The following is a 16524-nucleotide window of genomic DNA, read 5'->3' on the forward strand; positions in this document are numbered from 1 at the left end:
CTGATAGAGGATTTGTATCCAGACTATATAAAGACCTCTTAAAACTCAACAATCAAAATAAATGACCTATTTAAAAAAATAAACAAAAGATTTGAATAGACATTCCACCAAAGAAGATGTACAGATGGCAAGTAAGCATATGAACAGATATTTAGTATCATTAGTATTTAGAGAAAGCAAATTAAAACTACACTGAGATACTCCAATTAGAATGGTTTGGTTTTTTTTTTTTTTAAGTTCTCATTTCTGTGTATGATTTTAAAAAGGCAAACTTTGCTCTGCATTGTCGTTATCTCGAGTACACAACAGTATAGAAATGGCTCTTCTCTCATACAAGATCTCTTACCTAGTCTCATGGCTTCAGCCTTTTCTCTCCAGTAATTATTTTTCATTTGATGATAAACTCTCATCTTCCCAAAATCATCCCTGTGATCAAAACCTCAGGCAAATGATATTGTGTCCTTTGACCTCAGTTTTTTTATATGTAGAAAGTAGAGATTGGAACATAAAGTCCCTTCCAACTCTGTGATACTAGTTCACACTCCTAAAATAGATAACTTTTTGATAAAAATCAGGCAAAATTAGTGTATTTCACTTACGTTTGACTTACCTATGGTATCAATAGGTGTATACAGATACATAGTTCCGGTAAGAGATACTCTGCATACAATTGTGCATATTAAAACGACAGCATTTATTTTGATTATTTTCATTATTCTTTCCCCTGGATCAAATTTTCATTTTAACTTTTGTTACTGATATATCTCAATTTCATAAAACATGAACACTGATGTAGTAGATATGTGAATATTGATTTAGAAAATGTTGGAATCATTCTTGATTGTACGCGTTTGTGTATACAGCAAGCTATTTTTAATTAGGATCAAAGGACAAAAACAAGTCTGAACAATTTCAGTTAAATATTGAGCGGTGTGGTGGGAAAAGATCTGGCCTGGGATTCAGAGTATCTTAGTTCTAGTTCTGCCTTCATCATTGTTGTATCAGACTATTAAGAAGTGCTGAAGGCTGGGAGTGACTGAATCATGACACCAGTGACAAACTATCTCTTTATTCCTCCTTGCTGAAGTGGCCGTTCCTTGGCCACCTGCATACCTAGTCTTAGAAGCAGGCTCTTATTAGGCTCTGTATTCACCTGTGAATGGGAATACCTATTTGATTATGGAAGCATACAGTCTAATATAAATCCTTAAGTATAAATATTAAACAAAAACAAAAAAATCAGGGGCCAGCCCGGTGGCGTAGTGGTTAAGTTCAAGTGCTCTGCTTTGGCGGCCTGGGGTTTACAGGTTTGGATCCCTGGCGTGGACCTAGGACTGCTTCTCAAGCCACTCTCTTGCAGCATCCCACATAAAATAGAGGAAGACCGGCACAGATGTTAGCTCAGGGCCAATCTTCCTCACACACACAAACCAAACAAACAAAACAGAAAAATCACCAACTCTTTGAGAATAATGGAATTTATAAAGGTACCTATTTCAAAAAAAAAAGTTACCCCAGAGAAAATAGAATGAATAGAGGAAACAGAATACATGCTTTAAAAAATAAATATGAGAGAAAATCAAGAAAATGATAAGCTGATATGAGAAACAATCATAAAGAGAGAGTTTGAAAATAAAGAGATGAAAGATGAAATACCAGGGAAAAGTTAGTACAAAAACATGTCAGAATAATTTAAAAATATCAGGCAAAATAAAATTTAAGCCAAAATTAAGTGTGACAAAGGTTGATGTTTACTGTAGAGAAAAATTACTGAGACTCTATTAGAATCCTAAACCTTTAGGTCCCTAGCATCATAGTTTAGAAATGTATGTGTATGAGGCAAAACCTGTTCATGGGAAATATTAGCAATTCACAAAACTTTCTTAGAGACTGACAGCTCAAATAGATAATAAAAAGTAAGACTACTTGAAATTTCAGTAAATCACTTAACAATCTTGAGCACACATATTATGTTTGTATCTGTATTATCTATTATTTTCAAACATCTGGAATATTTGCAAAAATGTTGTTCAAATCCAAAAATGAGAAATCACACAAGTAATTTTCTCTGATTGGTATGGAATGAAATCAAAAAGTAAAGAATAAAAGTACAATCCTCTCAAAACCATTCCCTTGGAAAAAATTTATTTTGCTCTAAATAACGTTTACTTTAAGAAATCAAAATTAAATGGTTGGCTAGAAAGAGTGATCTACTTTGTCAAAAGAAGAAGATATAGCTACGGTGGAATTCTGAGAAAAATGTAGGGTTGTTAAAACACACATACACACGTAAATCTAAGCTAATGATGAAGGAAGCAATAAGGGTAAAAGCAGATATTAGTAAACAAATGATGATGAAACAATGTATTTCATAAAATCAAATGCTAGATCTTTGAAAAGACCAATAAAATGAATGAAATTTTTTCATGTTTGATCAAGAAAAAGAGCACTGGTACAAATAACTAACTTTGAAGTGAGAACTAGGACATAACTATAGATATTGGAGAGGTTTTTAAAAAGTCTAACGTACTATATACAACTGTAGAGCAAAAAAAAAAGAAAATTGGATGAAATGTACATTGTTGGACCGTAGAAATTCTTACAATTGACTATGAAGTGGTAGAAAATCGGAATAGCACAATAACAGAAGAAATTGAAAAGAAAAGCTAAAACTTATCCCTAAGAAAGTCCCCAGGTCCAGATGAATTTACAAAGATCTGTTCTTCAAACAACAGATACTTCTAAAATATTTCAACTACTCCAGAGCATATGTTAAAATTAATAGAGAAATATTTGGTGACTCAGTAAATAAAATACTAGTTAGAATTCAATTAAATCTAATATAAAGAATGATCTGAACACAAAGAAAATGATTACCCTAAGGCAAAAATTTTAAAGAAATGCAATCATCACATGCCTATGATTAAAATTCTTAGTAAAATAATGAATTTTGGAATTTAGAGAAAATTAAATAAGATAGCTACTGCAATTTTAAACTAAAATGATTTATTTAGTTAAATTATTTTGAACCATCTTTGAAAGTTTTAATTTTAGAAAAAAGATTAGGGATACTTAATAATATAGACAAAAATTTTAAAATATTTTTTAAACAAAGAAAAAATATCTAAAGCATAGGACTGGGATTCATACTTACTCTATAAACCCCCAAGATGTGAATTTATTTTATAGTTGGGAAAAAAAGCACTCAAGTTTGTTTTTTGTAATCTTTAAATTTATTCAATACATCATATAATTGTATTTATGACCAAATAACACTTCATTAGTTACTATTAGTTTGCTATGCAAATGCAATAACTTACTAAACAATTATTTTTCCTCCTCCTCTATTCCCAAGATTTGGTTTATAAATGAAATATCAACAGAAAGTCTGAGAAAGCAGCCCCAGGGAATCTAACATAATGAGGAGAAACTCATTACTTCACAATTTTCACTTGGAATTTTAAATCATCTATTATGCAGCTCATAGTAATCATGTTCTCACATATATGTGTATATATAAATATATAAACTATTCACCATAACAATGTCTGCAAACACCAAGCTTCACTTTATCCTCTAATCATCTTTTAAAGACTTAGATAGCAGCACACTAACCTCACCATACAATTCTCAAAGTAACTAAGCAACTGGATGACAGATGATACAGCGGTGATAGGGTAAAAGAGAAAACATATTATTAAGTAACTTGATAGCAGAATAATATATCAGTGTCAACTTAGATAAAAACATTCATCCGTTTTCTAGTATAGGAGATATTCAAGGGCATGAAAAGTTAAATTTGTAAGGTTTCTTTATAGCAAGCTTTCTGAAAACATGCAACTTGATTGGGTGTCTCTCCAGCAATTTCATGATGAAAGCTTTCCCCTTCAATTTCCTGAGCACTATGAAGAGGGGAATTGGGATTTCCTGATAATAATTATAATGAAAAACTCCCAATTTTATGATAAGCACAGATGGGATCACTACCAATATAAAAGCTTGGTCGTTTTTCATGTACTAAGCTAGGGAAGAATTACAACTCACAGAGCCTAAGGGTACACATCTTTTTGTGTCTGGTATTTTAAGATGCTGGACAATACTTGTTTAACTGACTTTTGTTGAGAAAACATTAGATAGGAAAAGAGTTATGGAAGGAAGGGTAAAATACATACACTTCAGTTTAATGTTGAACTTCAAGCTCTTGAAAGGTGTTCTGTTCTTTCATCCAGCTGCGTCTGAAATTGAATGAGGTCATAGATGAAGTGTAAATAAGCAATAGTGTGGATGGACAGGCTGGGTAGCTGGTGATGCACTGCTGAAGTATCATATTGTTAATCTTATGTGGTAGTTGTATTCCTACGGCTGTATTTCCAGTATTTAATTGGTGAATGAATAAGTGCTTATCATATTTATTTTTTAAGAAACTTCTGAAACAATTTGTCTGCATATAGAATGTTGTAGATTGGACAATACACTTTAATGACCTCTCCGGAGAGCTTAGAATAAGACTTCCCTAAAAATTTCCACAAGTGCTAAAATAGACTCTAATCCACTGTCAAGTCATACCCATTGGTTCTTATTCTTCCCACTTGCAGAAGATTAAATCTGATCTTTATAGAAAGGTGGAGTCCAGTCCCTTAAATCCTCATTTTCTCAGAATTCACATTTTGTAAGAAACCTAAATGTTGTCAAAAAGGGCTTGACCCAAGTGTCATTGTTAACTAGTGAATACAAATACTTATATAAATATAAGGAGGAAATTTAATTCCATACAATTTCCAAGTGGCTACAATTGGCATGATTCTGTTTAGGATACAATGGCATATACAAAATTTAATAGGACGCAGAAAGAGGGCAGTAGATTGTTCAACTTCTTCCAGACACACAAAAACAGATTATATTTTGGCCAGGTCTAATTCCTCATAGATTCCCAAAACACAATCAAGTTAGGTGTTCATTTGCATGGAGGCCATGAAGGCTGGAAACAAGAACAAATGAAATGAACTAGTTGCACTCTCATTAGGAATAAGGTTATAGTCGGCTGTCATGATGTGTAGACATGGATGCAGGATTAAATAGAAAAGTGAGGTGAAAATATAGAAGTAAAGGAAAGACATCAAATATAACAGAGACAAAAGAAAGCTCAAGCAAAAAGGAAAGTGGAACTTTTGATTTCTTGAGGTCTCCGGTAATGATGGGCAAAGCAAGCTTCAATTTTAGCTACTTGGGAAAATTAGATGAATTTTTTTTTTAAAAAAATAAAGGAAGGAAGAAGAGGAAAAGAAAAAGAACACAAGACTAAACATAATTCCTAGAAAAACTGGGAACACATTACTCATTCCTGCCACATGACAGGGATTGTTGAACAGAGACAGCTGTATCTTAAGCTTTGTATACCTGCAGACTCCTTTATTGGGTAAGTAATTACTTTCAAAGGAAATAGGTATCTTCCATTTCAGAGAATCTCTTAGCAAGTACAGGTTTTCATTTTGTAACATAAATTGTTCCCCTGATGGCAGTGGGTTTGGCAAACACTTTGAGCAGAGTCTGGGCCAGGATTTTGTCATTCTATAAGTTCATGATTTAAAAATGCTAGTAGTATCAAACATTTTTTGTGATACACTTCAGTGTCATCCCAAATCCCATAAAGAAAAGTCAGCTTTTGATAATAAGTATAAAGTGGGCTATTTTTAACAGCATAATGAGAAAGTTTTAAAGTTTGAGCACATTTAAATTGAGCTGTTCTTCCTAGAGTTTACTGGTTACCTTGCATTTAGGGAATATGGCAAGTTGTTGGTGGATCAAAGCAGAGATGACTGTCACATGAGAAGGACACACTGATTGTCATGTCTCATTAGTAACTTGTAAATTGACAGTTTCCTGTCACATCACAGCAATGGAAGCACAAAGCATTATTGACCACTTATTTATTTTGTTGGTGCTTATGCTGTGTTGTACAGCATTAGATTTTTAAACTGAATATTCTTTGGCCCAGTTTTTAGATATGCCAAAAAGCTAGTTATAAGTCAATATTTCATGTGCACTATTTAAAATGTCGTCTGAATAATGACTTCTACAATACTGTACATGAAATACTGACTTTGGGATGGATTTAGTTGTTTACAGCTGTTAAACTGTGGTTGCTCAAGTATAAGAGTATGTCTTTAAAAAGAGGACATCTAGTCACCTTGTCAAGGGAAATTTGAGTAGAAAATTCTCTTCCTATAATTTTACATTTCCTCTTCAAACATTGCCACTAATAGAACAGGAAGTAAGAATTCACAGGAAGAACGGATTTGGAGAAAAGATGATATGGATCTCATACACAGATCATACGCCAGGCACTCTATATGAAAATCTCGTTATAATTATATCTCATCTGGACCTCGCAGTAACTGTATAAAATCAGTAATACCACAGTTTATATTTCCCATGTCTCTGACTTTGAGGTCTATATCCATATTCTCTACCTGCTTGGTGCGGTGCTAAAACATTATACATAGTCCCTTACTGACCCTGAATCGAGGGATCTTTAATGGACAGGAAGAGAGTAACAGGAGAAAGTGCCACCCTCTTTTTATTTCCTTTTAAAATAATTTTGTCTTCAGGGTGGTGATACTTTTCTTCTCCCTTGTTATTCTTGTTACTTATTAAATTTGTAATACGTAACAGGTGTAATAAGACACGATTTGCTTATAAGTAAAGCAACAGCCACAATTATTGATGAAACACTGCTAAGGCATGTGACTGTATTCACTAATAAATCCTTTTCTGCTCAAGAGGCATTCTGTTGAGACCTCATCATACACCTGTGCACCCCCTCGGGGTACAGATTCTTCTTCTATCCACCTGTGTGCTGTCCGTGTCTTGCCATCCCTGCTACCACCATTCTAGTCGAACCTTCCACCACCAAGCCCACTGTAATAGCCTTCTTCCTAACTGGTTTTCTCTATACACCCTTGGTCCACAATAATTAATATTCCAAACAACCATCATGGTGGTATTTATAAAATGCGAATTAGATCACATCGTTCTTCTGCCCAAAACTCTCCAATGGCTTTCTTTAGCAATTATACTAAAATCTAACCTTCTTATGAGATCTTCGCACGAAAGTCTGGCTCCCATTTACTTCTTAAACTTTGTCTCTCATATAGCAGTGTGCTGGGATTGGTACTTTCTGCCTTGTGAGAGCTGATGGTTAAGTAGTTAAGAATTTTGCAGGCCAGTGGTATTGTGTTGGTAGTTTGAAACTGGCCATGCTAGGAGTATTTACACCACAGAAATCAGCAAATGCTACAAATTAGGTCTTTTTTAAAATTTATCTGTTCGTTTTGGAGAGCTGGTTGTTAATCATTCACGAGCACACCACTGTTGCTATTGCTTTCTGCCTCATTCACCATGTTCTACTGACCCTGATTGTGTCTATTCCTCTAACATATAGGCTTGGTCGCTTGCTCACCTCACTTTGGGGTCTTAGTCCTTGCTATTCTCTTTGTCTGGATGCCCCTCCTTTGGGTATTCATAGTGCTAGCTCCTTCTCAACATTTGGGTCTCAGTCCAAATGTCACCTTCTCAGAGAGGCTTTCCCGACTATCTTAAGCAAAGGACACCATATGTGACTCCAGTTTCTCAATAACATCGGCCTCATCCCTGCACTTAGAATAGTGCCTTTGACGTCATGTGCTCTTTTATCAGTTAGCTTGTATTTATTTGCAAGCCACAGAAAACCAAATAGTAAAGCACATATTTGTCTCATAGGCAAGAATCATGGGGTTGCACAGCTCAAGGCGGGTACAACAGTTCAGTGATGATGTCGAAGGCTAGGCCCCTTCCTTCTTCCTGCTCCACCTTCCTTAGCATGTGACAGTCATTTTTGTGATCACAAAACAGCTGTTTCATCTCTAGGTGCTTTAAAGCATTATAGCTGGCAAGAGAATGGGGAAAGAGGAAGGGTGCAAAGACCAAAATGCTGAAGGCGTATGCTAGCAGTTTGTCCATTTAAAAAGCCTTCCTGGAAGCCACACCCGGTGACTTTACACTTACAACAACTTGGCCAAATGACAAAAAAGTCTGGAAAGAGAAGTATGTTCGCTTTCCAGCTTTTGAAGAAGAAGGCAACAGATAAAAGGGTTTTAGATAGTTTTGAGGTAGATAATTCATATTGTTTGCCATAGTAACCAATAAATTTTTATGAAATTAATGGACAATATGCTTTAAATGATCCAGCTCTATCTTCATCCAGGTTCCAGATTTAGATGAGTCATGGGTCAAATTCTGCAGTATAAATTTCAGTCAAATTAATCAGAATTCATCATTAAGGAAAGAGAAGATGATAATTGGACTATTCTAGATCACTGGAAGCTCATCCCACTTAAGTTCCAATATTTTGTTATTGTTTCTGTTTATAACTTTCCACCTATTTTAAAGGAAATCTTTCCAAGATGTCAGCTTACATTCATCAGGCAATTGATGATGATTTGATCATTTTTCAATTATCAAAATATGTTATCAATATGAACATATTGATTATACCATAATGTATTGGAGGGTTACCTCCTGGGTCTTTGGGCAGTGGTACGACTTTGCCTCAGTTTACAATGGTCTATGATGCTATATTCAAAAATTAAGCAAAAGTTTGCTGTACATTTATTGTTTTATTTCTAATCTCTTTTCTGTGACAGAAAGGAGAAATTTTGAGTCAAACATATCTGGGTTTGAATCCTGGCCCCACCATTTACTACTTGTACAGCCTTGGGCCAGAGAATTCATCTTTCTGAGCCTTAGTCATTTTTTCTTTTACTTTTCCTTAACTATATAGTGGAAAAAATAGTAATACTTTTATATACATACCTGTGAGAATTTTATGAGATGATCTAAATAAGGCAAGTAAGCACTGAATAAATGATGGCTGTTAACTCACTTTGTTCTGGATCACATGTTAAATTATCAGTAGCCTGTAAAGTGCATTTGTGAACCACTTCCTGCATCAGAACCATCTGAGATGACTACTAAAATAGCAGATTTCAAGGCTCCACACTCAGCTTCTTTTTTTTTAAATCTCGATTTTTACTAAGTGATCCAGGATTAAATTTTTTTTAATTTTTAATTTTTTTAATTGCAGTAACATTGGGTTATAACAATATATAGCTTTCAGATGTACATCGTAATATATTTTGAACTCTGTGTAGATTACATCATGTTCCCCACCCAAAAACTAATTATAGTCCATCCCCTCACATGTGACCCTAATCACCCCTTTTGCCCTCCCCACTCCTTCCCCTATGGTAACCACCAATCCAAACATTTTTATGTTGACTAAAATTTGAGAACCGTGTCTTTCAGCCCGCAAACAAGGATTTGTTGATCAGATCAGCTTAATCTCTCTTAACTTTGCAGAAGAGGAGGGGGAAATGATTTTAAGAATATAGATCCTTGAGCCACATCTCAAATGTAGCCTAGATTCTAGAGCTGTAAATCTGAGATGCAAATTCTAACTCTAAAACTTATTACGTCTTTCCCTGGAGAAGTAATTTTAACTCTTTTGGTCTCAGTTTCCTTTTCTATAAAATGAAGATAAAAATAGTGCCTACCTCATAGTGCTGTTAAGGGAAATAAAATGTTTAGATCAGTGCCATACAAGACACTATATGTGACAGCAATTAGTATTATAAGTAACATTGTTATTAGGATACCCAGGGTGTACCTTGAGACTCTATATTAATGATTCTCCCATGGCCACACATTATAACCACTGGGGAGCTCTGAAGATCCTGAAGCCCAGGCCATACCCCAGAACAATGAAATCAGGAATATATATGGGTAGGGTCTAGGTATGTGGGTTTTTTTCCGGTGTCCCCAGGTGATTCCAGTGGGTAGCCAAGGCTGAGAATCACTCCTCTCTATTATTTAAATATTCTCTACATGATTCTGATCAATGAATATTACCTGAGAGAGGTATACTGGTAAATGGAATAGGGGTTAATCTTTATTGAGGGAAGAAAGGTTAAGAGCTCAGCCTCTGACCAAGAAGCCTGCAGAGCACAGAGCACTTATAAAAGGGCTGGATGTTGAAGGAAAAAACTGCTAAAAGAAAAGCTGTGATTGGAATAAATTAAAAGGCACTGAGTTTTGAACCACTTAGATCTGGACTCCAAAACTGGATCTCTTATTCATTAATGCGATACTTAAACTCTCAATAAACCTTAATTTTCTCATGGCAAAATCTGGATATTTACTACCACATAGGGTTGATATAGGGATAAAATGGGTTAAAAGATGTAGAGCTCTTAGCATCCAATGACTCCTACTTCATAGACATTCAATAAAAGTTTGTTATTGTTGCTTTTAGAAGTGAGGATTATTGGAATGTGGGGTGTGAGAGTGAGGGAGCAAGGGTAATAACCAAGTACTTTGCTTGGATAACGGGACGGATGGTAGAGATATGAACCTGAGAGTTGGCCGACAGGAGTCAGTTTCAGGAAGAACTTTGGAGATCTTCTTGCTTTCATTGTGCTTGCCTAGCAGGCTCTTCAGTCCTTATCTGTAATATTCCTCCTAGTCTGAGCTATACTAATAAACCCAAACTGCTATATTGGTAACCAAATTCGGTAGAACAGTTTCATAAGTATAAGGAGGTTCTGAATAAGAACCTTAAGGGGACTTATAAATAACTTACACACAGTTTATTGCAATAGTTTTAAGAACAGGTATTTTGCTGACTCAAAGTCTTCTTTTGCTTCCTTCCAGACCCTGGCCTTGCAGGTTTCTGGTACTTTTACAGAGCTAAAAGAAATCAGAATTCCATTTAAAACTCCAGTCTCATATCCAATTTATTACTCACCATGTTTTTGCTTGGAGCACCAGCCAGGCCTGGACTGGAGGGACCTGATTTCCTCCTCTTTTGGTTTTTAGACTCCTTTGGGCTTTTACCAACTGCTGTATACCCCATGACGGCATACTGCTAGATCCCCTTGGTTGGGTACCAGCAAGATGGTTCAGGTTCTACTGGGCACTTCTTTCCACTTCTCTCCCTCTGATCAGATAGTCACCGAGGGCAGGCAGATCACCAAGTCCGTTGCCTGTGTAACCAGGAAAGAGATTCTAGTCTCCCTTTGCAGGCACTCCCAATGGCTACAATTGATTCTATTGGAACTCTCCTTACTTAGTTAATGGAAGGGAAACAAAAGACTTAGAATTCTGTCCGAAGTTAATGACTTAACAATGCTCCATGAATTTTCTTTTATCTCACAATAACCTCTTAATAAGGAACGGAAGAGGCTATGGTGTAATGTAAGAGGGCTAGCCAAGCATTTAAGAAGTCTTAATGGAAGGATGTCTGGTTTCCTTGCTGGCCCTTTTTTGAACAATATTTCTCAAACTTGGATGGTCAGTCAGAGAAATCATCTGGAAGCCTAAAAAACAAAAAAGAAAAAGAGTGGATTCTACTCTTAGAGATTTTGATTTAATTGGTCTGGGGAAGCAGGCTAGCTTAAAAACTCCACAGGTGATTCTAATGAGCAGCCTTTGCTATGGAACACTGTTTCAGAATGGGGCTGGTACTTAACACTAATTACTTTCATTCCTGGAATTTTAATAGTAATTCCGAGACTCCTGGAAGAATCCCATTCAGTATTCTGTTACACAGGGTATCAAAGAATAATAGAAAAAAATCAACAGTTTTTATTTATTTTTTTATTGAAGTATAATGACATACAATATTATATTAGTTTCAGATGTACAACAGTGATTCAACATTTGTATACATTACAAAATGATCACCACCGTAAATCTAGTAACCATCTGTCACTATACGAAGTTATTACCATATTATTGACTACATTCCCTATACTGTATATTACATCCCTGTGACTTATTCGCTTTATAACTGGAAGGTGGTGTCCTTAATCACCTTCACCTATTTTGCCCACTCTCCTCCCCGCTAACATAATGGGAAAAACACCCATAATTCCATCACCCTTATTGTATTAATTAATAAGCTTTTTAGTATGAAGTTTTACCTGGCAATTTTATATTCTTTTTTCAATTAAAATTGCATTGCAAACAGTTTCCTAAGTCATAAAGAATTATTTTGTAGATGTGTTAATAACTGAATAAAATCCCATTGATGATTAAAAGAAGAAAAGAAGAAGAAAAATAGAAAATTGCAAGAGTTCCAGGAATGCTGGGGCTGAAAGACTCCTGAAAGGTCATTTTGTTTATGTTCTCCTGAAATGGGGTCTGTGAACCAACAACTTCAGAATCACTTGAAGCATTCCTTTAAGAGGAAAATTCCTGGGCCTCATCCTCACATCTCCTGAATCAACGTCTCTCAAGTTGGGGTGCGGGCAGGGTCAGGAACCTGCATTTTGATACGTTCCCCCAGCTGATTCTTAGGCACATTCATGTTTTAGAACCATCAATTTCTCAACCCTGGCTGAACATTCAAATAACATAAGGCTGGAAAAATACTCATGCCGGCTCGACCAGTGATTCTCAACCTTGGCTGTGCCTCAGCATCACCTGGAGGGCTTTAAAAAGCCCCATGCCCAGGCCCCTCCCTGTGCCAATCACATCAGAATCTCTGCAGTGGGACCCAGGTGTCTGTAGTTTTTAAAGCTCCCCACGTGATTCCAGTCTACAGCCAAGGTTGAGAACCACTGTTGTGGATATTCTGGTTTCATTCATTTGGGATGAGTCTCAGGTGTTAATAATTTATTGTGGTAAGCTTTTTGCTATATACCTTAAACTAATATAATGTTATATGTCAATTACATCTCAAGAAAACTGGTGGAGGGGAAGTAAATAAATAACTTTTAATTGTACCCCAGGTAATTTTAAAGTGCAGCCCAGGTTGAGAACTCTTGAAGAGTCAGTCACTTTCAGCTTTTCTGAACTTCTTTCAGTGTGGTCACTAAATACCCTTTAGCCTACTCAATCAGGCTTGCCTCCTGCCCCAACACCAGACCCAAGCAAGTCTTGACCAAGGCTGATAGTGATCTGGAAGTCTAGTCTCATGAGAAGTTATATGTCCACCTAGACATAACCCCTGCCTTTCTAGCCAGTCCCGTTAATTAATCTATCATTCATTCAACAAATATATATTAAACATCTAATATTTGTCAAGTGCTAGCCAGTCCCGTTAATTAATCTATCATTCATTCAACAAATATATATTAAACATCTAATATTTGTCAAGTGCTTTGTATTGAACTATGGATACAACGGCAAATAACATACTGTTTCTGACACCTCTAGAAGCTTCTAGATTTCCGAGGGTGAAGGAGGGAGATATACATGCAAACAGAGGTATAGCAAAGAGTAGTAATTATTACAATGGATGCATGAACAAAAAACTGTGGGAACACAGATACGTTAGCAACTAAATCTGCCTTACATGTCTAAGGAGATGCTATTTAAGCCAAGTCTTCCTTCCATGACCTAAGACACCCTCCATGATATGATTTCTCTCTACTGCAGCTCTTGCTACTTTTGCTTGGGTTTCAACTTCAGCCATACTGAACTCCTTTCAGCTCTTTGAATGCCCCCCACTCTCTTGACAAGACTTCAATGTGCATTCATTTGCATGGAACATTCTTCCTCTTTTCCCCTCCTGTACCTCCTACCTGGGACTCTGCTTAGTTGTTACTTCCACAAAGAGGTTCTCCCTGACCTCCTGAATGGTGTTAAATGTCTTTGTTATACATCTGTGTGCTAGCCTATAGTGCTTCTTTAATAGCACATGCCCACTTTATTGCACAGCACAGTGCCTGGCACTACTGGATGAATGAATTAATTGCATCCCAGGAACAGGGGATGATACGTGCAAAGCCATAGAAGCATGCAATTTTGTGCCATGTCCTAGAATAGCAAACATTTTGGATGGCCAAAGATAAGATGGGCAGGAGGAGGTTTCTAAAGATGAATCACGAAAGGTCGGTTGTTAAAGGCTTTGTATGTAACCCTATGGGGTCTGAACTTCACCCTGTAGGCAGTAGGAAGCCAGATAAGGTTTTACGTGGGGAAGTATAATAATGAGGTTTATCATTCGGGACCTTCTCTCTGGGAGCAGTGTGGAGGATGGACTGAAAAAGAAAAGATTGATTCAAAGACAGTTAGGAGATTTTCCAGTACTACAGGTAAAAAATAATAAAGTCTTCCCTGAAATAATGAAGCAAAGGGCTCCATTCAAAAGGCATTTCTGAGATAAAATCTGAGCACTTGCTGACTAATTGCATGTGGGGGTGAATGTGAAAGATGATACTATGCTCTAGCTTGGAAGACAGGCTGGGTGGGGATGCTATTAATGGAAATAAGGAATACAGAACCACAAGAGCTAGTTTCAGGGAAAAAAAAATAATGAGCTCATTTTTAAACACGTGGAGATTTCCATGTACCAGTGGATACCCAGATAGAGTCTTTCATGCAGTTATAAATGCATAAAATTCTTAGTTTGGTACCTTACTGACTGCTGATGTGGCTGGTATTGTTCACTTGACTATGTTGACTTCTGGTTTCCGTACAAAAGGACAGTCTTTTGAAACTGACAGTGTCATATTGATTTCACGACTTATGCTTCTTTGGGCCACAATTCGCTATCAGTTGGCAATAGTTCAAGGGAGAGTCTCCATTAAAATCACTTACTGGTTGTGTTCTTTGGTTAGATACATACACCTATGCCAACTCCACTCGAATTCTGAGATGGAAACAATTTTATTACAGGTAGCTATGCTGTTATATTCCTTTCTCATTTTATTGTGAGTTCCGTGAGTTCCGAAAGGAAGCATCTTATTCTTCTTATTACGCTTAGTGCTGGGTCTAACAGAACACAGATTAGTGAGTGAATGGATGGATGGATGAATGAATTTATAATCTGATGGCAGGGATAGAGGATACTTTCTGGAGCTAATCACTTAGGAATTAAAAATCTCTATCCTATACATAAATGCCTAAGTAACTTATCATTGAGTTATTGACTACAGTGACAGAGGTAGAAGAGATCACTATGAGTATTTTTAAAATGACCTTTCATCATATTACTTTCTCTTGAAAATGCAAAACCATCCTGGGAATTTTAAAGCTGTGGTAATAACAGACTATGTTTCTTGATACATTAACACTTTGATATTGTCAAGTGAAAGAGAAGCATTTAAATTAATTGCTATCGAAAACTCTTTTGCTTGGTACTGTCCTCGAAGCTGGCAGATGGGTACATGATCAGATTTTATTTTAGGAAGATAACTTTGCTTAGGATTATATGAAGAGGCAAGGGGACATTTTGACAGAGGAGAGATGATGATGAGGGCCTGGAATAATGCAATGGCAGTGAAATGGAGAGATCTTATTAAGTAATTAATTAATTCATCAAATATTTATTCACTGTATTATTCTGGACTCTGGGGATGGAGTACTGACCACACTAGAGAAGTTCCTACCCTCAAGGAGTTTACAGACAAATGGAGGAGATGTATATTAATCAAATCATCATATCAATAAATGTAAAGTTGCAGATGTGATACATGTGGTCTGGGAAAGTCAAGTTGAAAAAGGCATCTCAGAGGTGAAATTGACAGGACTCATTTGGTTATTGGGGTATCAGAATAAATAAAAGACATGTTCCCTGGTCTCCTTTCCTGAAAGAATACTCAACCTGATTTGTGTGACAGAAATAACATACATGAAATGCCTTCAAAGATGTATTAAGTGACATATCGTGTGGAATAGATTAAAATGCCCTTTTGCCAAAAGATGAGATCAATAAGCTATGAATTGTAAATTCTGATTTTGCAATTAATTGCACCTCCTTTTAATTGTCACCATTCTACTGGAATGATGTTACTGTGCTGATGAGATACAGTTGACTCTAGATCTCTCCGTTTTGATTTTTTTCATTCAGATGTTGCCAGAGCAATTGAATTACTGGAAAAACTTCAGGAATCTGGAGAAGTACCAGTGCACAAGCTACAATCCCTCAAAAAAGTTCTTCAGAGTGAGTTTTGTACTGCTATTCGAGAGGTATGACACCAAGATTTTAATAACTATATTCGGCCATATGTCTTCTGAGTAGAAAACACGTCTTTTCCACACAAACAGTTGAAATGATTAAGTTTGGAGCTACATCTTAGCTTTCTGTTTTTAGCTCCTTGGACAGATGATAAAATATAATTTAGCTTGCTAAATTCTTAAATTAGATCCAGTCAGGATTGACACTTTCATATAAAACCAAATGTTGATCTTATGGTACCAAGGAAGTGACCACCTCAGCAGGTGACTGTTACATGTAGTCTAAACTATTTAGTGGTTACATGAAGTCATCTGGAAATTCAGTTAGACATAGTCATAATTAGTGAGGGCTGAGCATTTCTCGAAAGAACACTCAGCTAAATCTTTCACAGCTAAATCTGAAAGAGTAACCTCCTACTGACCAAAGTTGTAGTTCTCCAAACACTACTATCTAGTGCAATAATGGGAACCCTCCGAACAGGCTGATATGCCCTTCTAACAAATCTTTGTAATGCTTTCCTGGCT

General features: G+C 36.2%; 1 protein-coding gene across 6 annotated transcripts in view; it reads left to right on the plus strand.

Moving 5' to 3' along the window:
- The window catches only part of LIN7A (lin-7 homolog A, crumbs cell polarity complex component), a 131502-nt gene that overhangs the window by 23679 nt on the left and 91299 nt on the right, over positions 1–16524 (plus strand). For 4 of the 6 annotated variants that reach the window (XM_070507242.1, XM_044747306.2, XM_044747308.2 and 1 more), the window contains exon 3: positions 15893–16011. The exons of the other annotated variants lie outside the window; for them this stretch is intronic. In XM_070507242.1, coding sequence (XP_070363343.1) covers positions 15893–16011 — 119 coding nt within the window. The remainder of the gene's footprint in view (positions 1–15892; positions 16012–16524) is intronic. 6 annotated transcript variants of the gene reach the window in all.

This window comes from Equus asinus, chromosome 4 (genome assembly GCF_041296235.1).
Source record: "Equus asinus isolate D_3611 breed Donkey chromosome 4, EquAss-T2T_v2, whole genome shotgun sequence".
Classification (NCBI taxonomy): Eukaryota; Metazoa; Chordata; class Mammalia; order Perissodactyla; family Equidae; genus Equus; species Equus asinus.